The 27,853-nt window shown below is 46.8% G+C and overlaps 1 protein-coding gene across 2 annotated transcripts; it reads left to right on the forward strand.

Annotated features, from left to right (window-relative positions):
- Window positions 1–51: 51 nt before the first annotated feature.
- RNF128 (ring finger protein 128) lies at window positions 52–27,585 on the forward strand. Of its 2 annotated transcripts, XM_064426880.1 has the most exons (8): window positions 52–217; window positions 354–1,071; window positions 16,178–16,425; window positions 20,459–20,530; window positions 21,113–21,195; window positions 23,718–23,814; window positions 24,620–24,797; window positions 26,165–27,585. In XM_064426880.1, the coding sequence occupies exons 1-8, from the start codon at window positions 170–172 to the stop codon at window positions 26,299–26,301; spliced, it is 1,581 nt and encodes a 526-aa protein (XP_064282950.1). In that variant the 5' UTR covers window positions 52–169; the 3' UTR covers window positions 26,302–27,585. The 2 variants fall into 2 exon arrangements, with proteins under 2 accessions (XP_064282950.1, XP_064282951.1); XM_064426881.1 differs by lacking the exons at window positions 52–217; window positions 354–1,071 and adding an exon at window positions 4,139–4,614.
- The last annotated feature ends 268 nt before the right edge of the window (window positions 27,586–27,853 follow it).

Here is a 27,853-nt window from a genome sequence, read left to right on the forward strand (position 1 = left end):
AATCACAGCCACCTGTGCCAAGGCTGTGAGCAGTCACAAGATTTTGTTATTCACTCTATTCTTGTTCCTTCTAGCTTTCTGATGAATCTTTTCTCTCTGTTCTTTTAGTATAGTTTTAATGTTTTAATATAATATATATCATAATATAATAAACCAGCTTTCTGAGAACATGGAGTCCAGACTCGTGTCTCCACACATGGGGCACCAGACACGACAGGTAACTTTTCTAATAATCACTAATGCATTCCCTTTGCTTTGACCTTCTTAGCAAGGCCATTTGCATCGCAGATTCCCCACGAGGCGAGAGCCGCGGGCTGGTGTAACTGCGTGAAAGATGACCTGCTCTTCTGCAGGGCGCAGGTGGAAACAGGAGCCGAGCGCTCTCGGGGAAGCACCGCGCCGGTGGAGTTTGTGCCGGGCTGGGAGAGGAGGAGGAGGAAGAGGAGAGGAGGAGGAGAGGAGGAGGATGGGCGGTGTGCGGCGGCAGCAGGAGGAAGTTTGGCCGCAGGAGCTTGCGGCGCAGGGCGGGCGTGTCCCGGGCTGCGGGCGCTCACCTGGCCCGGGTCAGGTTCCCGCTGGCACTCGCGCGTTCCGTGCCCGCACTGCGCTCTCCAGCACGGAAAACACCTCCGGACATCTCCGGCTCCTGCTGCTGGGGACAGGCAATGAAGCGAGTCAAGAAGTTCTGGTTTCTCCTTCTCCTGATGGATTTTTTAATTTCCTTCCACACCACAGAGGCAATTTCTGTGATGGCCTCTCTCAGTTTGTTCTATTTCAACAGCACCAGCAACAGGACGGTGTTTGAGCGCTGTGAATGTGGCCTGTATGGCTTTAACTCTCCTTACATTGGTGCTCAGGGGGTGGTGGGCATTCCAGCAGCTGCTGATCACTATGCCTGCGACAAAAATACCGACTTCACTGTCACGGAAGCACCGTGGATAGCCCTGATTGAAAGGGGCAATTGCAGTTTTGCTGAAAAAATTCAGGTGGCAACCAGAAAGGGTGCAGCAGCGGCCGTGATCTACAATTCTCGAGGCAGAGGCAACAACACCCTCCTGATGGCACATCAAGGTGAGTGACAGGCTGCAGGCACCCGGCCATTTCTTTCTCAGAACTTGGGTTCAGGGCTCACAGCCAGGCTCTGAGGAATCAGGGGCGTTTGTGGGTGATTGTTGTTCTGATCAAGAGATTCAATTAGAAAAGTAACAGGTTATGCAATTTGAGTTGACTTCAGTGCTTAGTCAGCAAGACCCTGCTGTTACATTGATTGGTACAGTGCAGGCAAAGGGCTCAGTGTCTGAAGTTAGTCCTGTTTTTTACCTGTACAAGTTGCAAATTGATGTAGACAGTGATGCAGAGCAACTTTTAGTGTTTGTTTTGAAGGCACCAGTGTATTTTTCGAGGTGAGAGGACACAAATGAACCTACAGGTGTCTGCAGCATAAGTATGTGCTTTGCAAGATAGATCTTGTAAAATTTTTCGCCCCTAAATTTTCCTAATTCTCAGAGGCAGGAAGTTCTCAGTGTGAGATATGTGGTTTCAAATAGGTACAACTGGCACGTGGTTTTTAAACCTAAAAGCTCTGCTGGGGATTCCCAGCCACCTGACCCACTCCTGGCTGGCCCAGAGAGTCACTGACCAGGCTGGGATGCACAGGGACTGCTGGCCCCTTGCAGCTGGCTTCCCTGCCAAACCAAGCAAGGCTGGTTGAGCTTCTCCTCAACCACCACCCCTTCCATCACCAACCCTTGTCAGGGCTGCTCTTAATGAGTTCTTCACCCAGCCTGTGTTTGTGCTTTTTAATAATTTTGTGTACTGTAATGCATGCATGAGTAAGAGACTGTGGCTAAGCCTTATGCTCAAAATCCCCAGATCTATAGGAAATTTTGTACTCTGAGAAGGTTCCAACTTTTGGCTTTGGTTCAGTTTTGTCTGAGTGAAAATGCTAAAGCTAAACGTCCTTAGAGTTTTGTAGGCATTTGAGTCTGGGCAGATTGGCTGCTGTTGAGTGCATAAAGCTTGGTTGTATTTTCAGAGGTGCCTTGTGTTTTTCCCTGCCCCTACATGGAACAGGTTTCAAAGCAAAAGCACTTTTCTCTGATTGCTTATGGATTTACTTCTCATTATAACTGGAGCTATTACTGTTGAAATAAGTTGTCTACTTAGATGTGGAATGGGAAAATGAAGGTTTGTTTAGGTTAGGACAAAAGTGTTCACTTAGTAAGCAATATTGATCTTGAGCAAATTACTTCATCTGCTCTTCATTACTTGCTCTGCACACTGCTACTGCAGTAGCAAAACCACACCAATCTCCCTGTGCTACCGAGCTGCAAAACCTGTAGCTGCTGTGCTGGCAGGGTGGATGCTGGTGAGGGGCTGGTTTTGAAGCACCTTTGGAAGGCTGGCAGGGGGAGAGGGCTGGGGAGTGGGCTGGTTTTGAAGCCCCTGTCCCCAGGGGGAATTTAAACCTAAGCTGGGTTTGGCTGTGTAATGCTCAGTGTGCTGCTCTTAGCAGGGGCAATGGGCACCACAGACAGATGACACATTACTGGTTATCAGTCACACAGGCTCAGAACCAGCCCAAAGCCTGGGGTGAAAACCGAGTGGTGCTGACTCGTATGAGAAACTCTGAACTCTGTGCTCACACTGGTTTTGTTGGTGCTTGCGTGGGCAGCAGCTGATCCTGGGCCGTGCAGTCGCTGCCCCAGAGCATTCCTTTCTCAGTGATGGGCTCTGTCTCAGAGCTGCAGGCTGTGCACAGTGATGTGGCTGTTTGGGATATGTTTGAAAGGCTCCCGGGGCTGAGGGCGATTCCTGCAGAGCAGCTGGTAGGAGGCAAGGCCTCTCTGTCAAAGAGTGGCTCTCTGGAGAAGAGGAGCTCGAAATGTTCTCTCTCATGTCATTTTCTTTTGTTAATTCCCTGGCAGGGCCCTACAGCATTTCACACTCGTTGTTGCAATGACTCTGCCAGCACTCTGACTGCACTGCCTGATGCAGGGCAACTTGGCAGAAGTGTGTAAGTGCTGGAGCAAGGGAGTGGTGCATGCAAACCGGCTGCCCCAAAAACAACTGCAGGGCCCTGGAGAAACAGGACTTGTTGTGAGTTCCATAGATCAAATAATAATTAATGATGCAAACACAACTAATATATTAAGTAGAAAAAGGGGTTGCTGGTTGAAGTGGCAGGTTTGTAGCATCTGTCAAATGATTGGGACAGCAATGGCCAGTCCAGTGAGGGACCAGTAAGACATCATCAGCCAGGACTGACACCGTGCTGCTGAGTATCCAGCAAACGTGAATTCAGCTGTGGGAAGCAGGCTGGCTCACGGCTGAGCGCCTTGTGCTGGTGCCGCTGTGGAGTGTCAGGAGATCGGCATCCCCAGGAGTGCCCGTGCTCTGCCCGCTGTGCCGGGCCGTGGTGGAGGAGGCGAGCCACCCTTCCTGGGCGGCACACGGGGGATCACCCATCACCCCGAGAGGTGATGTCAGGTCACCCATCACCCACCACTTCTGAGAGGTGGCCCGGGTGGGTGACCCTCCGCATCCCCTCGGGATAAACGTGGGTTGGTGGCGCAGCGCGCCCGGGCAGAACACAGCGAGGGGAACGCAGGGATGCGCACCCCGCACAGCACCGCAGCGCCCGGGCTGCCCACTGCCGGACAGCGGTGGGGGCCATTCCCGGCGGGGCTCCCGCGGCGGCGGGCGGAGCGGTGCGGTGCTGCGCGGTGCCGTGCGGAGCGGTACGGTGATGCGGAGCGGTGCGGTGCCGTGCGGAGCGGTAGTGCGATGGTGCGGTGCCGAGCGGTGCGCGGTGCGGTGCCGTGCGGAGAGATGGTGCGGTAGTGCGATGGTGCGGTAGTGCGATGGTGCGGTAGTGCGATGGTACGGTGCCGTGCGGTACGGTGGTGCGGTGCGGTGGTGCGATGGTGCGGTGCCGTGCGGTGCGATGGTGCGGTAGGGCGATGGTGCGGTGCCGTGCGGTGCGATGGTGCGGTGCCGTGCGGTGCGATGGTGCGGTGCCGTGCGGTGCGATGGTGCGGTAGGGCGATGGTGCGGTGCCGTGCGCGGTGCCGCGGGTGCCGGGGGCGTGCCGCGGCGGGGGCGGCCCCGCTCCTCCCCCGGCAGCCGCGGCGCCGGCTTTAGGCGGCGGGGCGGCCGCGCCGGGCCGTGCTGGGATGCCGTCGGGGCCCGCGCTGCTGGCGCTGGCCGCCTTGCTCTGCGCCGTCCCGCCGCCCGGTCCGCGCGGGGCGGCGGCGGCAGCGGCGTGGACCGCCTGGCTGAACGTGTCGTGGGAGAACGGCGTGGACCGCAACCGGAGCGGCTGGGAGGCGGGCGAGAGCGGCCTGTACGGGCTGGACTCGCCGCTGCAGTCGGCCGAGGGGCTGCTGCTGCTGCCCGACAGCCCCGACGCCTTCAATGCCTGCAGCGCGCTCACCAACTTCAGCGGGGCCCCGCCGGCCGGCGGCTCCCCGGGCTGGCTCGCCCTCATCGAGCGCGGCGGCGGCTGCTCCTTCGCCGACAAGATCCGCCTGGCCGCCGAGCGCGGCGCCGCCGCCGCCGTCATCTACAACTACCGCGGCACCGGCAACGAGGTGCTGCCCATGTCCCACCACGGTGAGCGCCGGGGACGGCGGGGGGCTCGCAGAGAGAGGGGTCCCCGCGCTGGGAGCGGCCCCGTCCGGGGCTGGGGGGACGGGGCCCGGCCGCGGTAACAGCCGGGAATGTCGCTGCCTCCCCGCGCCACAGGAGTTTCTGCCCGGACTGGCCAGTGCTGTTTCAGGCGCTGATGATGTTGTTTTTTCTCTGATTAATGAGTAACCGTGTCCGAAATCTGCGGCTGCTGCTGGGGCTGGGGACGAGCGGGCTCGGGCCGGGCCGGCCCTGGGTTTCTGGCCTGAGCCTGTGGTCGCCAGAGGTGATGGATGCTGAGGGGTTTAATGCCTGTTGAGACTGTGCAGTTGATTGGGGCTGTAAAGTAGGCTGGGTTTCCATGCTCAGGTGCTGTTCCTCCCTGTGCCCTGCACAGGAACCGGCTCAGACATAAGCAAAGTGTGAGACTCTTCTGTAGGTAACTTTGCAGCAGCAAAATGCTGCTTCCAAAGCAAGTAGTTGAAGGTCTTTAAAGGTTGTTTTCCAGTCTGCACAGCCTGATAACAGAACTTCTTTTCTCCTGCTATAGAAAATCTCCTACTTAGTTTTCCAGGAAGGTTTTTCCTGACCTGCCCATCTTTCAAATGAAGAGTGAGATTTGGCTGTGTTTTAGGCTAATGTTACCTGAGAAACAGACCTAGGCTGAAAGCTGTATAAATGCCTTCTGGTGACAGTCCAAGCAGGTGCTCTGTATGTATGAGTGGCTTTGGTGGCTGTGCCCAGCTGTTGGACAGAAATGCATCCTCCTGGGTGTGTTGGAGTTCTGTGAAGGGACACTGCTTTGGGAAGCCCTGTCTTCTGGAGAGAGATTGAGCAATGAGAGTGAATACTGTGTCTTAAAGCTCTGGTTTGAAAAATAATTATATCCCTGCAGCAACCCTCTTGGAAGGTTTGGAGAGGATTTCTGTTAGCAGTGGAGGCAGGTGAGACAAGAAAACAGTAGCTGCCTCTGGAGGTTTGCTGTCTTAATGAGCTTGCAATCTTAAAGAGCTGTAGGACAGTTGCAGCTCTGCTGTAAGAATTCAAAACATACAGTCTGGATAGGCTCTGGCCTTTCTGAGGCAAGGCTTTCTTATGTAATCAAATCATCAGCTGACAAATGCTATTGAGATCTGACTATTGCTGGGCGAGTTCCTCCTGCTGAACTGACAGAGCGTCCCTGCCCTGAGCCCTGCTCACCGTGTGCCTGCCTAATCCTGCAGCTCTTGGAGGAGCTCCCTTGGCACTGCAGGCTGGGTAGGTCACTGCTGAACCTGTTCCTGAGGGGAAGGACCCTGTGCTCCTGCCCCTCCTCCATCCTCCCTGCTGGGTGACTTACAGCATCTTAACCTTGCTGGGAGCTGCCTCTCCAAACGAGCCAGGGGCTCTTGGCAGGGTTTGCTCCAGGAGGAGCTCCCTCCTTTCCTGTGCTGTCCTTAAGCTTCCTGCTGGGGCATTTGTGTCAGAGTGGCTCTGACTGTCCTGATTATCCTGCATGATGGGATGGATACTTGAGGGCATGTTGAAACTTCCCAGCTGAACTGCAGACAAATAGGACAGGGACTCCTTGGAGAAGGCAGTTCTGTCAAACCACTTATTTAATCTGCCTGACTCCTCCTTGCCATGTCGTAGCACAATTACTGAGCTAAGCTTCGGCTAAGCTTGTTGCTGCTGTTGCTTTTATTGCTTGTCCTTGTTCTAGTCCCTCACTTTCTTTCCTGTTCCACCCTCCCTTTTGTTATTCTCTGGACTTGAGCTTTTTTTCTATCCTTGTGTCTGTCTGCAAGTCCCTGTTCATGGCTCTTCCCACAGCAATGCTCTTCCTTCTGCTTGTGGGGCTTTGGTGACACGCTGTGCTTGGGCCACCCCTGCCTCCTGCCCTGCTGGGGCCAGTGCTCTCTGGTCAAACTGGGCAAACACTGCAGGGCCAAGCTGGAGCTGGCTACAAGTCCCCAGCCTCGTTTGGTTTGCCAGGCGCAGGATGTCCCCTGTGTGACGCTGATGAGCTCAGCCTACAGCACTGCCCCTCAGACTTAGGAGGCAGGAGCTGGTCACGGTGCCCTTTGCTGAGCTGTGCTTTGGGGTGGCTCCCCTCTCCCGGCCTCCTTGGGGCACGGGGTGCTCTGACTCTCCTGGAGCTGGGGGGAAGGTGGCTGTGCCCATTAAAGAACGGGCTTTGTGCCATTCCCACCCTGTCTGCAGTGGCTGTAGCTGTGCTGGTGGTGACTTTGCAGTCTGGGTTTCCTATCTGGCTTCATTTCTGCTCTGACTGGGGCCATGTACCATCGAGTGAAACCATGTGAGCTCAAGCACTTCCTCCAAGCTGAGGCAGTGGGAAGCAGCAGGAGATGGCTTTGCTGGGGTGGGGGGAATTAAACCAGCACTCCTGAGTCCTCTCCTCTCACCTGTGGGGCATGGGGCTGTCATCTGCCTGGCAGAGAAGGAAGAGCTCTGTGGGTCGCTCTATATGGCACAATACACTTTTCTTCAAAGAACTTTTGTAGCAACAAAACACACAGTTATTAACAGACGCTTATCTAAAACTGTACTATGCCTTTTTCTGGAGCCTTCAGACTTGGCTTTTGAAGCAACTTTCTTATTTAGAGACTTAAATGGGCCTGTATTTGCAGCAGTGTTTGTCCTAGTCATCCTACTTCCAGAGACTTTTTTTCTTATAATCATCATGTTTAGTCTGATGAATTCTTCATTGCATCAGTGCTTCACATAACCTTTTGGTGTGCCAACTTTTAAAAAAAGATGAAATAACAAAAACAACCCAACAAAAGCAAACCACTCTGGCAATTAAAACAACAGAATGCAGTGAATAGCCAAATCAGATATGATCAAATCCTGCCTAATCATCTCTAACAGGTAGAATGTGAAGAATTTAATGGAGTCCAAAGTAAAATTTACTTTGTGGTTTATAAGCACAAGCCCATATCAATTAGCAAACTTGAGTTTTAACTGTGCACATTTTAAGATGGTACCGCTCTGTGTCAGGCTGAGCAGGGTTTCAAAGTACAGTTCTGTGTGCTCATAATTGCACCTCTCTGTAATCTCTATTGACCTTCTGAAAAAGACATTTGATTGGAGAAAACCACAGCATGTGGGGAAAAAAGTGCAGGGCAAGAGTTGGTTTGTGTTAAAGGTGGACCTCGCCTTAAGGTAGAGCAGGCTGTTGGGTGGCTTTGGCTTGGGGCATGGTGGTGCCCGTGGGAAGCATTCTTTGCTGCTCAGTATTTCCTTGCACCTGGTGAAGAAGGATTCTTTGCAGGTCAGAAAGCAACTGTGATAAATTTCTTTGGTTTCTCTCTTACGGTGTAACTCTAGACCTGAGAAGCACATCACCTGATCTGCAGAGGGCTTATTCTGGGGCAACACAACTGAATGATTCTGCCTCGAGCAGCAGCAGCGTGAATCGGGCTAACAAGATCTGGTTCAAGTGTAAACATGCATCAGTGGGTGAAAGGGGAAGGAAGGTTAAGTAGGTAGCACTGCTACTTAACTTATTCTGCAGGAATTTCACTGAGGTGAAACCTTACCTCCATGTGCTTAGAGAAAACAGTGTATGGCAGAAGTGTCTGGCTGTGCTCCACTGCTTTTTGTGAGGTGTGATCTTCAGAAACAAGCTAAAACTTGGCCAAGGCATTCAAAGGCTGATGTGAGCTGTAGAACTGTTAAAGATTGAGTCAGAATTGTAATCCCAAGGCAGGCTGTGCTGAGACTTTGTAAGCCTTGTGTAAGCAAATAGTGCATCTCTCTTTGCAGTGAGTGTGCTGAGAACATCTGAGGAGAGGAATGAGGATGGAGGATCTAATTAATGACACTTCCTCTCTCATGTTCCTTGGCCACAGACAGATGAGCCTCTGCAGATCATTAGTCCTTCCTTTTTTTGAGAAGGACCTTGCATGCATGTGCTATGCCTGGATGGTATTTGCAATCTGCAGTGTCTGGAGTTTGTAGTTCTTTGCATCTGAGAATAGCATTTTGGTGTTTATGTGCTGAACTTTGTGCTCAAACTCAGTTTGGTTCTCCTGGCTGCCTGGTTTAGGATAAATTAATGTCACAACTGTAGTGGCATTCAGATAAGCAATTGTAGCACGTGGGTCTGGCTGGTGACCCTGATCTCCCACCCTCAGGGGATGGTGGGGTGTGACAGTGACTGGGGCTGCCCCCAGCACAGCAGTCTGTGAGCAAACAGGAGGGGCATTGAGAGACTGAATGGGGCAAACTGGTGCTACTGGCAGCTTCTGATCCCTGCTCTGGCTCTTTATGGTATAATTTAGGTACCTCTGTGCCATGGAGAACTGCAGGGTAGGCATCATCCAGGTAGCCTGGAATAGGTCTGTGAAGTGTCCTTGCACTTTGGGTTTACTGGGCTGCTGAAATGTGAAGGGATGAATTAAAATGCTAAGTGACAGCTGTGGTAGCAGAGGCTCATTGTGAGGGACATCATGTAGCTAAAGCAATGACAGTGCTTGTTTGCCTCCAGCCTTGAATGTGCTGGTGAGCACACAGCAGTCAGCTCAGCACAGTTCCCCACGGTGTCCACTGTGACCTGTCATCTTTTCACAGACAGATGCTTTCTGGCTGAGACTGTGCCCATTTACATCATTTTACCGTGAGCTTTCTCAAACTCACTTCTTCCCAGTGAACTCTTAGCTGCCACCAGCATGTGGAGAGCAAGGGATATTAGTGGTGAGCTCATTCTCATTCAGAGAGGGTGAGCAATGTATTTACTAAATCAAAACTGCTGAAAACTGTTGAGTAAACTCACCAAAGAATTTTCATTGGAAATTTCGCTTGCTCTTTCTCCAGGAGGTTTTAGATGCTGTTTGCTAGATTGAAAGGTGGTACTTTAGTCTTGCAGGTGCCACTGACCAAGCAGCATGTGAAGAGAGCTGTCCTACAAGATCTCATTCATTTCTGTGCCCTTGAAAAATGTTACTGTCCTGGCTGCTGTTTTAGAGGATGATTTCATGTTGTAAATGTTCTGAGATTTAGGGGATGGAGCATTTATGTAAGACTTTAAGGCTCAAAGTGGTGGAGGGGAGAAAAAAGGGTTGGTAATGGTTGGATTTGCTTGACAAATAATAACACTATTTAAACTGAATAGGGTGCAGGTTGGTTTCCACTTCCAATATTCCACTGTGGTGCCATTCAGGGAGGCCAGGACAGGCTGGAGAGCTGGGCAGAGAGGAGCCTGATGAAGTTTAGCAGCTGTCTGCACCTGGGGAGGAATACCCCCATACAGGCTGGGGCTGATCTGCTGGGAAGCAGCTCTGTGAAGAAGACCCCACATACCCTGGTGGAGCCCTGTCCATGACCAGCAGTGTGTTCTTGTGGCCTAGAAGGCCAATGGGATCCTGGGGTGCATCAGGAAGAGGTAAGGGAGGTGGTCCTGCCCCTCTGATTTGCCCTGGTGAGGCCTCATCTGGGGCTCTGTGTGCAGTTCTGGGCTCCTTGGTTCAAGACAGGCATGGAACACCTGCAGTGAGTCCAGAGAAGGCCTGTGAAGGTGATGAGGGACTGGAGCATCTGTCATACAGCCAAAGGCTGAGTGAGCTGGGCCTGTTTAGGCTGGAGGTGAGAAGACTGAGAGGGCACCTCATCAGGGCACACAGATGTGTTAAGAGTGGATGTCAGGAGGATGGGATCAGATTCTTTTCAGTGGTGTCCAGAACAGGACAGGGGACACTGGGCACAAACTGAAACACAGAAAGTTCCATCTGAATAGGAGGAGGAAGTTCTTTAGTGTGAAGGTGACTGAGCACTGGAACAGAGTGCCCAGAGAGGTTGTGGAGTCTCCCTCACTGGAGATATTCAAAGCCTGGATGTGATCCTGTGCAGCCTGCTCTGGGTGACCCTGCTTTAGCAGGGCGCTGAACTAGACGATCTCCAGAGGTACCTTCCCACCCCAGCCATTCCATGATTTTGTGTGAATGCTTGCCCCTGTATGTGGAAAGGCTTGTGTGTTCAGGAGGAAGAGATCAGACATAGTGCCATATGTCAAGTAAAGCAAGCTGAAAGTAGATTTAATTAAGCTTAGGTAATAGTGTGAGGAGAGGCAGTTCAGTCAAACAATTTGGATTATTAGGGGCTATAGCTTTAAATAACTGCAAAATAATCTGAATGTAAATTATTCTTTTATCTTGGTGCCAGGTGATGTTTGGGCAGAACATGCAAAATAGGGGAAGAAGGAACAAGCCTACAATGTCAGCTTATCCAGGCTTATATTGCTCCTGGACTATGAGTTCAATCACCTTCCCCTCTTGCAAAGGGGAGAGCTTACCACAGGGCAATGAAGGTGTTTCCTCTGACAGTGTCTGGGATGGAGGATGGTTGTGGGCATGAGCACATTCCTGATGAGATTTTGCCTTGTTTGTGTGGATGAGAGCAATCAGCACTTTATTTTTCTATGCACACTGTACCGTGGATGGGAGCAGAGCTGGCCTGCAGGGTCTGGTCCCATAGTGTCTGAGGCCAGGGAGAGCCCTCGTGCCCCTGGAGTGGGGAGTGCTGCTGAGACTTGATGGCTTTTATGTGCAGTGCTGGCCTGTCATCCCAGGTGAATTACGTAAGGTTGGTAATACCAGCTCAGCCTGTGTACACTGTTAGTTTATTTTTCCTCCTACTGTAACAGATAACAGTAACCTTGTACCAGCCTGCTTGATAACCACCAGAAATCCCGTTTCTTACTATTCAAGTCCAGTGAGATAAGCAATGTTCAAGACGTTGTGTTTTTGTTTTTTCTGAACATGACAGATAGGCTATCAGATACTCCTCCTGCATGCCTGAGGAGCCAGGTGTGCTAGACTGGTACGAAATGGTTGGAGTGTAAACTGACAGTGTCTTTCATGTTAAAGAACAGGAGATAGCTTGATCTCCTAATGCCTTTTTTGCTGATGGTGGGGTTGGAGGGATGCCAGGAGAATATCTCTAGCGCCTTTGGCATAAGGCACAACTATTACTGGTCTTTGCTGCAAGCACCATATCTTGTAGATAAAAACAATGATCCAGGCACCAAGGCTGGAGTTGTATTTGGTCTCCTGAAAGAGCCTTCAGATAGCATTTCTGCTCTGGTGCTGTGGTTAAGGAGAACCTGTTCATTCTTTGAGAATTCAAACTCCAAAGTCTGCACTTCCCTTATTTTTATTTTCTTTTAAAAAAATATATGAAACATTCAAAATCAAAAGTAATTTCTTCCATTCTGCTTTTTCTGAGTGGGTGGCTTATGTGGTTGCTAGCTGGGCTGTTGAAATGGATTGGTGATCCCACCAGCAGCAAGGATGGGTTGGGGATATTCCCAGGTGGAGTGCTGGGAACACTGGCGTGAGCTGTGCTGCTCCTGGCGAGAAGCAGAGTTGGCTGTGCCATAGCAGAGGCACTGGTTGCACAAGGTGCTCTCTGGACAGAGTGCAGGAATACTGGTAAAACTGTGGGCACTTAATTTGCATCTGATTAAAGATGAGGCAAAACTTCAGACTGAGAAAGCTGGGGGGAAAAAGTGATGGGATCCAAAATGTTGGAAGCTGTGTATGGCACACTAGCTTCTTCCTTGTTCTAAAACAACTTGCCTCCTTAGCATGTTTTATACCTTCTTTCTTAAAACGCCCTCAAGACTACTGCCTTTCTCTCATATTTTCACTAAACTGTGTTGTAGCTCGGTCTGTTTCCAAAGAGAAAAAGGGTCCATCAGTTTTGCATCCTGTTGTTGGTAAATGCTGGTAAGACACCAGAGAGGTTTGGCTCTCACTGTCCAAGAAGAGAAAGATCTGTGGAATTTGCCCAAAGTTACACTGAGGCCTTTAAACCAAAATGAAGGAGTCTTTCATAACTTAATTGAAGCTGAATTTGTTTGGTTTAAACAATGAAAAATGGTTGCAATGCCTGAATGAGCTGAGAAATTGGTTTTGAGTGAGGGTAGAGGAGGAGACTTGGAGTTCTTGAGTTAGCTTTGATCATTGGATTTATTTGGTCTTGAGGTCTGTACCTTGCCTTGAATGGTTTTAATGCATTAATAGATTGTGATTTTATTGCTAGAAGTGAGCATTTTTAAGGCATGGATTAGGTACCATTGCATTCTAAATATTGTGGGGTAAGTGTCCTCCAGGCCTGACAGCTTGCTTGGTTCAGGATTTATAGCCCACAAAATGTAACACTGGATTACAATAACCACCTTAAATGAATGTGAAAAGGCAGGTGTGTACTAGGCAAAAGTTAGTGCTCCCTGCTCTGTGCCTCCTTTGCACATCTCATTTCTCTACTGAATTGTCAAAGCTGTCACTTCAGGTTTAGGAGCAGAAGTGTACTGGCAGAACAAGTGAAATCTTTGCAGGGCAGAGTTTTGTATAGGTGTTGATACTGCTATAAATAGATGCAACTGCACTTAGATCTAAGTCAAACTGATCCAGGATGGTGAAACTTTGATCCCAGTCATGCATTCTCCTTGTAGACCCAGTGTGCTGTGTCCCAGCACTTCCCTGCCCCAAACCATTGGGGTTTGTGTACTTCATCAACCCATTTCCTTCAGATTTTGACCTGCTGCTGCCTTACAGTTTGGGAGGTGCCCATAGAGGCAGGTTGTGTTTTACTAAAGAGGTGAGTAACTTTCCCTCTCCAGTTTCACAGTAAATGGGAAAGAGGCTGGGCAATGTTTAACTGAACAGGTCTTGCTTCTGTTTAGCAATGAGCCCATCATCAGCTAAACAGGCAGCAGAATAATTTCACCTTCTAGTGTCCCTTAAAAACTGTTCCAGAAGCTTCAGCTGAACCACAAGAGCTGAGACCTGGGCAAAGAACTTGGGTTTCCAGAGGTTTTTGCTGTGCACAGCTGACTTCCCTCTGCTTTGCTGGAGTCTGGGTGGGGAAAAAGCTGACAGAGCAGCTGCTGAGCTTGAGGCACCTCTGCAGCTTTGTGCTGGTTTGACAGCAAACCAGTGGGAGATCCCAAATCAGAACTACAATTTAATAGGAAAATTAAAATAAAAGCAGTAGTACAAAACCACTGGCAGAGTCAGCATACAGCCTGACACCCTGTGGGTCAGGGTGTTGGCAGCAGTGCAATTTATGGTGGCTGCAGTCCTGCAGAGGTGGTTCTGTTGAAGCAGTGATCCTGTAGAAGGGTGTGGTTTTCCTCTGAAGGTCCAGTGGTGGGGTAGATGGGATTTCCCACTCTGGGAATCCAGTGGGAAAAGGCTGCTCTGGTGTTCCAAATCTCAGGTTATATCCAGGTAGGAATGCTTGGCTCCTCCCCCGGGTGGAACATCTCACGCTGGGATGATGTCACTTTGTCAGTCATGCAGTGAGACCCGATGGCCATTAATAGAAGATGTCCCCTTGGAGGGAGGATGGCTGGTGGAGGAGATGAAGAACAGTGTCCCACCTGGTTTTAACAGCTGGTAATTGAATTCATAATTTTGGTTACATCTTGCATTGCAACCTAGGACACCCCTCAAATGCCTTGTTTCCTGCATGATGGCCAAGCCCTGTCAGGAGCCTCTGTCTAGGCTGGTGCTCTCAAAGCCACCATAAAGTTTCAGTACCTGTCATAATGGGACCCAAGTAGCAGCTCAGGAAGTATTTATTGGGTGGGGGTGATCCTCTTGCACAAAGTTGTCACAAACATGTGCTGATGGAAGTGGCCACTCACTTCTGCCCTGTGCCAGTGTCAAGGCCACCAGCTGGCCACTCACGTGTGCTCATCTAGAGCAGAGCTGAAATTGCAACAGGAATCTCTGGGGTTGAGAAGTGTAGTGAGGATTAAAGCTGTCATCTGATGGCATCCTTGTGAACTATGCACTCTGAAACTCAAATGGAATATGTTTCCCTCTTTAAGGGTAAAATTTTTTCACAGAGGATGGCTTAGTAGCTGGAATGGTTTTGCAGGCTGATGGTGACATTTCATTAATAGGAATTGCTATTCTGTGTCTTGTGCATGCGTGGTTACAAGATAGATTTACTGTGAGACATGCAGAAATATAGGGGAATAGGTTTTTTTTCTTTTTTTTGACAGGCTTTTGATTTTCTCATTGTTGCAGCATGTCCTTCCACACTTTCTTCCATGCTTGTGAAAGCAAGTCTCACCTTCTGACTTCTTTGCTTGCTGCTAACACCTGACTCCAGCTCATTTTATATGTGATGTATAAGCCCTAGTTCATCCTTAAGAGTAGTTGCAGTCTGGCAGACTTATTTTTTTCTCTTCTCTGTGTGATGTTGTCTTTATGAGGAACTTTATTAATAAAATATGAATTTTGTCCCACTGAGGAAAGTTGCTTGCTGTGTTGGATCACAAGCATTATGTGAACAAGCTGGAAAACTAATAAACACTTTTTCTAATGACAGCCTTTGTGGTTTAACACCAGTCCTAGGGTTTTTTGGTAGCTGAAAATTGAATAACTTTTAGCAGAGGGAAAAAACTTGAGTAACTCAGCAGAGGGAAAAACAATTGGTCTTCCCATTAAAGAGTGTTTGGCTGGAGGGTTAGCTAAAAATAGCACTTTGTAAAGTATTTATTCTTCCCCCATGCAATGTCTATTATGAATGTTTTGTAGGTGCTGGTTTAATCCAGTGAGACTCCTGATTAGCTGGTCTCAAATCTGCTCTTCTTGTGTTTAGTTTAGTTTAGCAGTGATAATATACTCATCACCCTTTCTCCCTTTTTTTCCCCCCTCTTAAGAGCCTCTCTGTTATATTGGGACTTTCTAAGGTTTCTGCAAATGGTATCAAGTGTCCTCAAGCCCTTGCATGTCACTGAGAGGAAACCAGTTTGCTCTGGTCTGTGCTTGACTGGAATTGCTTGAAATTTCTTCCTACCATAAACACCTTGGTTCCTTTCACTTGTGGTGTTCAATTAAGCCAATAAAACCTGTTGTTAAAATCAGGGTGGCATTTGGCATCTTGCCCCAGCTGTTTAAAAGTGGGGCACATCTCCCTTCATATTTGCTTCCTTCTGAATCTGCAGTAGAAACTCATAAAAACACTTAGACTTCACAATGCAATTTCCCTCAATTTCTCTATTGCTGCTGAAAATACAGAAGTGAAGGGTGATCTGTGTCTTTGATTGCTTAGTGTCTGGGGAGGTACTCAAACGTACTGTCAAATTTAGAAAAGAGGTGCTAAGAAGCAGCAGTGGAGCAGGGAGGGAGTTGGATCCATTACAGGAAGCAATCCCTATACAGATACCACAATCCCCAGTGACCTTACTCTGTAGAGGATTTATTTTTAACTTCATGTAGTTCAAAGGCGTGTTAAAATGTAAATCACCAAAGTGTTGTGTCTAAAATAGGACAGTCTGTGTCCTATATAGGAGTGAGGAATGCTGTGGAGAGGAATGAATCCTAAACATGGTTCACTTAGCCACTCATAGGTAATGGGACACACTTTGAGCTGGACTAACACACAATGTTAGTCCACACACTCATTCCATCAGTTCATACTGAATCTATAAATACTATTTAGAAACTTCCCACAGCCATTTCTTTAGCACTTGAAGCAGGACATCTAAGACAATGCCTGGGAACTGAGCATGGATTCCCCTTCTTTGCAGGTGCTGAAAAGATCGTTGCAATTATGATTGGCAACCTGAAGGGCATGGAAATCCTGCGCCGGATTCAGAGCGGCTTGAAAGTCACCATGGTCATCGAAGTGGGCAAAAAGCGCAGTCTTTCCATGAATATCTTCACCATCCTCTTCATCTCTGTGTCCTTTTTTGTTGTGGCAGCAGCAACTGTGGGCTGCTATGTCTCTTACTCTGCTCGGAGACTCATTATGGCAAGGGCCCAGTCCCGGGAGCAGGTGAGTTTGTGCTGTTGTTTCTTTATACCCCCATCCCTCCTTGGCGTGGGTCTTGAGGTTTGTAAGTTTTGGTTAAGTACCAAAATTAATGAATTTGTTTGGTCTTTAAAATGCTAAGAGATACATCTTTGCTCGGCTTAGAACTTCCCTAAAGAACAGCCAAGAGTGAACTGCATGGAGAAAAGGTGACTGTGCTCAGCTAACTGTGTTTCCTACAAATATTCTCTGAACTGCAGTGTAGACCTAATGCTGATGTAGTGAGAGCTGTGAGGGAGCTAAACTGCTTTTAGCTGACCCTCATCCCTCCCACACAGCACTGCCTATGTGCTCACCATAACAGGAGACATGACTGGAAGTGTGTCTGCAAAATGGGGCATGACTTTAGCTACAAGTTGAGAGCTGATGCTTGTTGAAAGCTGCTTTCTGACTGAAAGCTTTCTGAGAATTACAGTGACAGACTCAGGGTTGGAAATACTGGAAGCTGTCATCTGCCTGTGAGATGTAGCATTGCCACTCCTGGATGAAATGTGGAGTTGTCTCTAACTTGATGCTGTTCTCTTGCTGACATTTGTGGACAGAGATGCAGTCTCCTGCTGATGAACCCCTCCTTCAATACCCTGCCATCTACCTTAGTCTCACAGCTGTTTAACAATGCTAAATAAATCTGAGCAGGAAAATCTGGGTGGCCTAAGCACTGTTCATTAAATCAAATTTAAATGTTTCCTCCTTTGAAGGTACATAAGAGTGCAGTAGTGAGCTGTAAGGCTTTCAAGAAACTGCAGATGTTATTAATGCCTCAGTGATAGCTGGTACTGGGAAAATCCAGTCTGCTTGGCTACAAGTCTTGGGTTCCATGTGCACAAGGAGCTTGCTGCAGGTTGAAAAAATAGCATTGATAAATGACATGCCAGTTCCACATGATTTCAGCAGAACGGAAATCAAAGAGCCCCAAGAAGTGCTTTGTGGAGTATAAGAATACAAGAAAGCTTTTCTGCTGTCAGGGGATAAAAATACACTATTCTGTCAAAGTGAAACTCAAAGACAATCCAGAATTGTTTTCAATTATTTGTATACCCTGGCTTCTCAGACTGACCTCACAGTGATTAGGTAAGTAAAGAATAGCAAGAAAATGCTTGTTAGTTCAGGTGAACTAGTAAAAGATGATGTGCCCTGTTAGCTGCTGACTGGATTTTAGTGTAGGTTCAGAGTTTGAGAGTTTTAAATGCTTTGGCTCCAGGAAATACTGAATATTAGTCAGACAACTTCTTGGCTTGTGTGGTGCATCTCGGTGGCTTTCCTGTCACCATTCAGCCCTTTGACATCCCAGATTGCTTGGGTCAATACTGAGAAAAGCCAGTCATGTCAGCTTCTGATCCAAGTGAAAAGAGAAGTTTGGTAGCACATCTGTCCTAACCTAACAGTTAAACCAGAGCAGCTCTTTCCTCTTGAGCAAGCTACACTGTGCAACCTGCTAGTTCCTTCTTGAATGCATCTTTTCTTCTGGGCCTGAAATTCAAGTCTCCACCTCTGCAGTCTCTTCCTGCACTGGGAGGTCAGTGAGCAGGAAGGTGGAAAACTGAGGCAAGTGTGGTAGGTGGCTTTCTACCTTTCTAGTCAGTGGAGTACTGACAAATTCAGTTCTCAATATAGTAACCTTTCTTAATAGAGCAAAATGGCCCATGATGTTATCAGTGGCCTGGTTTCTAATTTCAGCTCAAGTCTTTGCTTCCTTTGATTTCATAAAGATTAGATGTTGCAGCTGAGAAATTACCTAATTAATGGCTTTGGAGGAGGCAAATTGCTCAACTTTCAACAATTCAAAACTGCTTCAATGGCAATAGTTACCTGTGGGGAAGAACTTCCTTAGCTTACAGGAGAAAAGCAGGAGTTCCCCATCTCCTCAGAACTGTCTGGTCTGCACTGGCATGACTGTGCTCACAGGGTGCCTTATGCAGAAAGGGCTGGAAGTAAAATTAGCAGCTTTGAACAAGGAAGACTTAGGACTGAGTGACTCCAAACCTAATTTTCCCATTTAGATGGGAAAATTCCCACTACTACCTGCCAGAGCCTAGATAGGAGTTGGGACCTGATCTGTTTTGTAATATCTTGATTCTATTTCCTCAACTTTGCTTTTTTTCTAGCTTTTTCTGTGTTGGGGATTTTATAGTTCTAATATAATTCATGTTTCACATTCTCTTGAAAAACATGGCTTCACAAAATGCTTTGACATTCCAAGCTTGAGTATCCTTGTAGACTATTCAACATAAAGCTTCTTCTGCAACCTTTCTCTATCCCCTGGAGGGGTGTTCTGCTGTACTTGCCAAAATCAATGTTAAAGGTGACTTTGTCATTGATGCATTTAATGAGGAGCAATTAAACTGGTGCCCATGCAAAACTTAAAATATTGTTTCAAGTAAATTATTAACATGCAGCCAGCTGGGTCCTGTCTAATGTGCTTGGCCTGACATTAGATGTGTAGATGAGATACTGTATGTGGGAGGACATTCCTAGAAAGTTTAGTTTTCAGTTAATAACAAGTAGTGGTGACAGTTCTGGCCATGTTTGGGAAGTACTTGTGTTGCTGCATTCCTGCTCAGCTGATGCTACCACGTTTGCTGCTCACACTGTTGGGGCCTCAGTAAGCAGCAGCATGTGGTGCTGCCTGTGGCTTCAGTCTCAAACCTTGACCAGGACAGCATCATTTCAAAGTTAACCATAAGTGACACACAGAAATATATACTGATATCTTCAGCAGAACTTCACGAACTTGCAAGAAAACCTCTGTAGTTCTTGTTTCTAAACAAATGTGCATGTCTGCATCCCTCACCTTTGGATTGTATGTGTCTCTTCCTTGATAGCTGTTAGTAGCTGCCAGCTGTTAAACTCCTGAAGCATACACATGGATACTCTTATCTTAGGGCACAAAACCAATACTGATACAAAAATAGCTCATTTTGTGCTAAAACTATTTGACAGGGTCCCAGGGGGATATATGAATCAACTTGTTTGCTATTAGCTGCTTTAGCACAAAGAATCTTGTGCAGACTCAAATGGCCAGTCCTTGCAAGATTGTTAGGTGTCAGCAACAGCCCTTGTCCCACTTGTCCTTCTGTACTTGTGCCACCAGTACTGCACTTGGAAAAGTTTCATGTCACTGAGCTAAAATGCCTAAGGAGGTGGAATGCTGGAAAGGCAGCAGTGCGGGGCTCCTGCACAGAGGAGTGGGATTGGAAAGAGGCTTTTGGTTACCTGCATAACTTGAGCCTAGTCTGTCCCTGAGGTTACTGTTGTGTTGGGATGGCACTCCAGAGCTGCCTGAAGTGCCCCAGGTAGGGAGAGGACAGTCCCAGCCTTTGAGTCAGTGGAACAGCACCAAGCTGTGCCAGTGGAACAGACCAAGCTGTGCCAGTGGAACAGACCAAGCTGTGCCAGTGGAACAGACCAGCCTGTGTCCTGGGCTAATTCCAGGTACTCCAGTGACAGCCAGACAGCAACAGTTGCCAAGCAAGCTGAAAAGCAGTGGAAGCAGAGGAGTAGTTTGGGGTGTATTGGTGCTAAGTTGGCTGATTGGTAAAGAATCTCTCTCATCTTTCATCAGAATGTTTGTGGCAGGAAGGTGTCCTAAAGTGAGTATAACATAAAACAATTGATTGTTGAACTCCATGTTCAGTCTTCTGTACCAAGTCAGTTTGAAAGCCTCTGTTTGTTTTGACTGAGTCTAATGTGATCAAGGTATTATCTTGCATCTTCTCAAACTAAAAAAACCCTTATAATTCCTGTGCTTTGTGAGAAGGTTAGGTACAACCAAAGCAGACATAAATGCTGTCTTGGTGTGTCATCCAGTCAGGAACTGCATCAGTATGTCCCAAAACTCAGTTTCATGTTGACTCCAAATAGCATGGTCATGCTTACTTGGCTTATTTTGATAACATCTGGGTTTTAAATTTGTTGCTTGCTTGCAGTAGGCACCGGGTAAGTATTAGTAACTGCACAGAACAATGGCAGTGTCTGACCAGGACTCTTTGTGTCGCAGCGGCGGCTGAGGGCCAGGGCCAAGAAGGCCATTGAACAGATGGAGCTGCGCACCCTGAGGGAAGGGGACAAGGTAGGACTGACCCTGTGGTCTCCCCTGCACTGCAGCACGGCCTTGGCATGAAACCCAGGCAGCTCCCTAGTACTGCAGCAGGAGGCAGAAGTCTCTCTGAGCCTGTAACTCTTGGTGACAGAGACAGTTCCTCTTTCAGACCAGCTCCTTTTCCAGGCTTCAAGACTTCTATTCAATATAAACCAGTTTATTTTGTTAGCTGCTTGCTTGTAGTCTTGCTGATGTGAGAGGACCTAATTTGCTGGCATAAATGCTTAAACGTAAACTAGTGTCTGATCAGCTTCCCTGGCTCTTCTTGTAACTAAAACTGGAGGCAGCAGTTTCTAAACCTCTACACTAGTGCCTCCAGTAATCCAATAACAGTTTCAGCTGGAATTCTAAACCATGGGTTTAAACTTTCAATGCTTCTTTTGAAGTGTCAGTTTGACTGTGAGTAATCCATGAAATGTGTTTATGTAAGATTATATTTGGGAGCATCATGGATGACTCTAGCTAGACCCCTTTGTCTGCAGTAAATCTGACTGGAGTTCAGAGGAAGCTTTCAAAGTGTATTAAAGCTGTAACTTCATTTCACTGTTTTAGGAAACTGGTCCAGATGGAGATTCCTGTGTTGTGTGCTTTGAGCAGTACAAACCGAATGATGTAATGCGTGTTCTGACTTGCAAGTAAGTTGTCTTCCAGACTGGCCCTTTATCCAAAATTATGCCACGTTTGTGAACTTTCCTCGAGTTGTTGTACAGTGAGAATTCTTGAATATCTATCAAAACAATGTTTTGAACACCAGAAACAGTGATAATACACAATTGCAGTGTGCCCCAATGGCCTGTGTTCATCACTTCCCCTGGGAAATATAACTTGGCAGACCACAGTGTCCCTCAGTGGGATGCCAGGACTTTTTAAGGATTTCTTCCTTTGCTGGTGTATCAGAATGTTACCACTACCTTGCAGGTAATTGGCATAATGTTTCCTGTTTCTTGTCCCTTTAATTGCTGTTTTCTACGAGGGTTGTGTTTCTGCTAAATTTGTTAAAACATGCTGGCTTTTGTAGTTTAGAAGAAAGCATTTCTATTCTTGTATGCATCCTCTGAAACAGAGACCAAAATAGAGCTATAGCAGTTTATTTTTCTACAGTTATCTCCTATGTTATCTCACTGCTGTGCTGCTGAGGAAGCCCAGTAATGAAGCACTAAGGCTTTAATGTGATTGCTCCTAAGGTGAGCAATGAAGCTGCCTCAGGGCTTAAGGAAACTTGTTCTGTGGGATTTCCCCCTGTGCCTGCTGACTGAAACTGCTTCTGAAATCAGAGGGCTGCCACATAAACTGCCCAAATTGTACAAAGGAAAAGGTGTCAGGACTTGTTTCCAAGGTGTAACCCTCAGGGAGGGTTACAAAAAGTACTTGTAACATTTTGATATAGGGAAATGAAGTTCTGAAGAATAGAAAAATGAGAAGCTGCTGCTGTGTGCTGAGCAGTGCTGTCAAACAGTGGCAAATCTCAGCTGGAGTTACCTGTGCTCCAGGTTACAGTTTTGCAGAGGCTTTCTCTGTTCCCAAGCTGTAGGACCTCTAAGCTGTTTTGGTAATACAAAGTTGGTCTGCTAAGGTGTTATCAACCAACTCCCTTGATCTAATCCTTAGTACTTTAGAAAAAAACCCCAAAACTGAATAACCTTTGAAGCATGTATGTTAATGATTATCCAGTTGTCTAGTCGTGTTTATGCTCATAGGTAGTTTTGTTCAGTAATGGACTAAGTGCCATGAGTACAGAAACTTGTAGACAGGCTCCAGACACTTTGCCTGATAGGAGACCCGACTTCTGATTATTTCCCTATAAACCCTGCTAATCTCATTATGAACCTGCAAGCAAAGCATGACTTATTTGGGTAAGAGTGGAGTAACATCTTTTGATTGTGTTCTTTGTACACGAATTAGCTGCATTTGCTCTGAGACTGCTTTTACATACATTTGTGATGTTTCCTTCCTCTGTGGCCCAAACGCAGCTCTCAGAGGCACGCTAGCTTAAAATGACTCATGGACTTGATAATCTTCACGAGTGGTGATATCTGCCAGTATCAACCATACTAAATTTTCCCTCATGTGAGTTGTAGACTAATATTTACTGCAAGAACAATCTTGATTTTGGTGGTTGACCTCAATACTGAGACCCTAGTTGGTGAAAGCGTTTAACTGTATCTGTGAAAGAACCAATCAAAGGAATGTTCCTGTGAATCACATTGATGGTATCTGAGTCCCTGGGGTGTGGGTATTTGCCAAGGGCATTCTTGCCCAGAGAGTCAAACTGAAGGCATTTATAGTTGCAGAGGTTCACAAGTCCAGTATTAAGTTCAAGGACTTTAAATAGTCAGGAAAGTTTCAGGTTTTATTCCAAACATGACGTGGGTGCAGCTGGAAGGAAGTGCTGATGATGTGAGCTGAATTGGAGAATCCTTGGCTCCTGCTGGAGTGTAGGCTGCTGAGCACTGGATCTGGTTGATTAATACTGAGCAGTGCTTGTTTGCCTTGCTGTTTCTATTCAGGCTGAGGGAACAGGCAGATCACAGGATTTCAAGTCATCCTCCTAAATCTGTGGCCTAATTTAAGCCCATTGTGGAATTGAGTGTCTTAATAGAAGCACACATTTGCATCTGTGATGGCTGAGCTATATTTATTTTCTTGAGTGTACAGCCTGCCAAATATCCACTTGGAATACACAGTGGTTGCACAGACACAGTAAATGGGTAGGAGTACAGTTTAACTTGAGGACATAACTCTGTGAGATGATTTGCCTATGTAATTACAACAGAAACAAATGCTATGTAGTCATCTACATCTGTATGACAGAAGTTAACCTTAAAGCTAAGGCTGAGAGGTCCATAGTTGTATCATTTAAATTATCAGCTGGGAATGTATTGTACACAGTTTTGGAAAAACAGCTTTAGACTGTTGAGGTGTAGCAAAAATGTTAATGCTGAATTCTGGGGGGTTCCTTTGGGATACTGATAAGCACAAACCAGCTACAGGTTGAAAGATCAACTGTCCAGAACTTTCAGCTGAAACTTGTGGCAAAATAAGGTCATCCATTCTAGAAGAAATAAATTCTTGGTGTTACAAAAGGGTCCTTCATAGCTGGCACATGAGCAATCTCCCTAGTATGAAACCTAACCTGTTTGCTACCTTCTTCCACCAGCCACTTCTTCCACAAGACCTGTATTGACCCCTGGCTTCTGGAACACGGGACGTGTCCTCTGTGCAAGTGTGACATCCTCAAAGTGTTGGGTGTGGAGGTAAGCCAGCAGCCTGCCGTGGTGCCAGCTGCCAGTCTCAGTGTTACACTGGTGTCATGGCCACTTCTTCAGCTTTTCATGCTGCCTCTGGAGTGCAGGTGGCAAGCACAGGTGTGCCATGCCTGTGGCCAGATGCTATAGGAATAATTGTGGTGTCCCTTTTAGGGGAGCCTGCAGCTGACCTGGTGCGAGTTGGTATCACCTGAGGGCTTGGGCAGAATGTCAGCCAGAGCTGACTCATGCCTGATGGAAGAATCTCTCTTAACTCTTGTGCTTACAGCTAAGGGTGTTTCTCAAACCTTCAGGCAGACTTTGACAACTCATACTGTCCCTGAAACCAGCTTCTCTTAGTTGCTCAGTACCTGGAGCCCTTGAAAAGTGAATGTGTGACATTTGTGGAACTGCATGACTTCCTAGGATACATCAGGAGTTTCTGATGTGTTCTGTAATTGCTCATTGTTGCAAGTGCCAGAGGAAGATGCTGTTGCCAGTGCCTGATGCTGCCTGGATCAGCTAAACTGTGAGCCAGAGTTTGTCTGAGGGAGGCAGATCTGCAGTGAGTGGAAGGAAGACTTTTCCTCATATGGGGAAAAATGCAGAAGCTGTGTCTGAACTTCCCATTCAATTAGGCAGAAACTGGTTTTTGCCTCTGCCCCTCTGATAACAGCAGAGCTTTTATTCCATTTAGTGTTTTTCCATCTGCATAAAAGTGCTCTGGACTCAGTCCTTGCAGGCACTGTTCTGCCAGAAAGATGCACCCTCCTGCCAAGTTGTAATTTAACCATTTTCTCTTTTTTTCACAAAGATGGATGTAGAACCACGGTCTGAGCCTGTGCAAGCCCCAGGATCCAGTGGCCAAAGACCTCTATCCACTGTCACTATAGTTAATGAAGAGGACAATCTTAGTGAAACAGCATCATCTGGATATGATTCTGTACAGGGACCAGATGAATCTGCTCAGGAGGCACAGGCACCATCAGAAAGTATGTCTACTCTTTCATCTGCCTTGCTAGATCATTTGCAGTTTGCTGCTTAGGCTGTAAATTGGGGAGAGTTGCCTTCATATCATCTCACACGGTTTGAATACTTTGTTTTTCAGGGTTGTCTTAATCTTCTTTTTATTTTAGCCCTTAGCTCTGACACTTGCTCTTTGTTTCCAAATGAAACACAACCTTAATGTGAATTAAAAGCCAAAGTCTATGAAAGAATAGTTCTAAGTCAGAGGCTTACTACTTCAAGAGCAAAGAGATTTTTCCAAAGATGTCCCTTATCCCTTTGTCTCTTTGGAGAGCTCATTTGGATGAGTGAGTGTTGTTTTGCTACTAGATCTGTCTGCTTTAAGTAGTTACTTAAAAAAAAATTGTGGGGAGTCATTCTTGCTCTAACTTGGATGGTGCAAGATAAAGACAGATACTTCAATTGAATTTCAGATTTGCCAAGGCTGAGTCATCCTTGGCTTTAGAGAGTGTTAATTTGTAAAGACTATCAGATTTTCCAAATACTTTATCTTTTTGAACAAGAGCAAACAAATTGAAAATGTCTTTTTAGTGCTCAGCTTTACACACACATACTCAGTGTTGCTGTTGGTCTTAAAAATGAAAAGGTTGCAGGTAAACAAATGAAAGTAACTATCCCGGGAATTGTGGCATGGCCTTAGGAAGGGGATGCTCTATTTCCCATGGGAAGCCTAGCTGATGGGAAAATGTGGGATTTGCTGCTTGTCTCCTGCAGGACATGTTGCTACAGCAAGTGGTGTGTGTTTGGGAGTGCCCTGTTGAAGCACCCCAGTAGAGAAGAGGACACTTCCTATGAGCTAAACATCAGAAGTTGAAATTGCATCCCTCTAAGCAGCTCAAGGCATGCTGGGCCATGCCATTACATGGGCCATTCTCCTGCATTGCCACTTGAAGTGGGCAGGACACACAGGGACATCAGCCAGACAGGGTTAGTCTGTAGGGAGAAGGCCTTCTCCAAATCAGCACAGGCCCCATCTCAGTTTATCTGAGCCTGGTCTCTAGGGGTTGCAGTTGATGCCTGCCTTCAGCAGCCTTAAGATACAAGACCTGCTACTAGTTGGATTCTGTAGCTTTCTGTGGCTTAAGCACACAACTTCAGCTTGCTCAGCACTACTGAGCTGAGCAGGCATCTGCACAAAGGACAGGCAGTGGCAAGAATGGGCTCCCAAACCAACAAGGGGCAGCAGGAGAGAGGTAGTTGGAGCATGGCCATCCCTGCAGGAAAATGCAGTTTTTTGAGCTTATGCAAACAAGTTTGTGTGGCTTGCTTTAGGATGGTAACACTTGGCTGCAGCACTTTTTAACTTGTCTTGACTTGGTTTTCTTCTGGACAGATGACAACACACATCCTGTGAGTGAAGAGTCCCAGCCCTGCACTGTGACTGTCCTTTCACATGGTGACAACCCAGGTTTTGAGGGAGATGAAACACAAGCTTGTGAAAGCAGAATTGTTTGTGAAGTCACATTGTAAGAACATGCCCAGCCATGTGGTGCAAGCCTTCTGCAAGGAGCTGCCTACTGCCATTCCATATAAAACAAAAGTTGCAAGACTGCTGCAGAAAATACTGCATTGGCAATGCTTAGATAAATAGACTTGTCCAAATAGTAATTATATGGTTTGCCTTTCTTAAAACTGTATTTCCCACAGGAGTCTTAACACTCTCCAGGTAAAGCTGTCTTAAATATAAAGAAAACCAGCAGATTTTAACTAAAACAAAAATTCCATCTTCAGCAAAGCTTCTCTACTGTGTTTGAGCTGTTTAAGTGAGAAGATTTTGTACGTCATAGTTGTCTCCACTGGGAATTGTTTTGAGTTGAGTTTTTTTGCTTGTTATTTTCATTCAAGTGGATTTTCATTGTAAACAAATTATTTTGATCTGATACTTATTTATGAGACAGTTTTGTTTAAAGCAACATGGTATTTAATGTTTCAGTGCACTATTTTGATAGGAGAAAGTGCAAACTAATGCTTGTCAAACTGGATTTTGTCCACAGTGTCTTTGGTTCTCTAGTAACCGACTGATTCTCTACCTCTCAACTCCAGCCTGCCAACACACATTCCTAAAGGGGAAGAAAAGAGAGCTGCAAGCTGACAGGCCAAATCTGACTTACTGTAAAGGGAACAACTGCAGGAACTTTTCAAATCTCGTTAAAGTTAGTTTGTTAGTCTGAAAGATCCTCAAGTGATTTGAGGAGCTATAACCACCTCTAGCACCAGCAATGTGCCAGAGTCCTGGCTTTGTGGGAGTCTGGGATGACTTCAGGAAAGACTCGGCCGAAGATGAACAGACAGGTTCTTATGAAAGGAGCTGCTGTGTTTTGTTCAGAAATGATGCAGTCTCTGTAAAATGCTGGACTGTTGCTGTACATAGTCTTGCTCAAGTGCACAAGCTGCAGGGAGAGCCGATGTCCTGTGAGTAACCGAGGGTTGGAGAAGCTGTCTGTCCTCCGTGTGGAGTTGAGATGGGGTCAAGTAGGAACACTGGGTGTGCCTCAATAGTAAGTGACTTGGCCTTGTCCAGTGAAGGTAACTAAGGACATCTTATAAATGCACTTTATTTTTTTACCTCTGCATCTTTGACTAGTTTCTATTGTTTAGTAGGATTTTGTCTCCAATAAATAACTTAAGAATCGGAGGGGGAAAGCAATGCATTTTCTTAGCTATAGTACAAATGAAATGGTTGTAAATATTTCATAATTTGTATTGAATTTGAATATGAAAATGTAACTGTAAATAAAACACTATTTTTGATGATCCTGACTGACATAAAATATTACCAGCTGTCATGGAAGCAGATGCTGAATTTGCCCTGTCCCACAACCTTGAAACACATCCTTCTTTTGGGAGGCCAGAAAGAAGCAGTGTTTGCTCAAAGTAATTGAAATAAGGAGTGCTAGTTATGTGCAGGATGCTACTGTTACATGGATTGAAATTGTGTTGAGGTGCTGAAACCTAGTAGCTGTAAGGAAAATCCGGCCACCTTAGGATGTGTTGAGTGAGCTGCTGAATTGTGCTTGTAGGC

This window comes from Passer domesticus, chromosome 7 (genome assembly GCF_036417665.1).
Source record: "Passer domesticus isolate bPasDom1 chromosome 7, bPasDom1.hap1, whole genome shotgun sequence".
In the NCBI taxonomy this organism is placed as follows: domain Eukaryota; kingdom Metazoa; phylum Chordata; class Aves; order Passeriformes; family Passeridae; genus Passer; species Passer domesticus.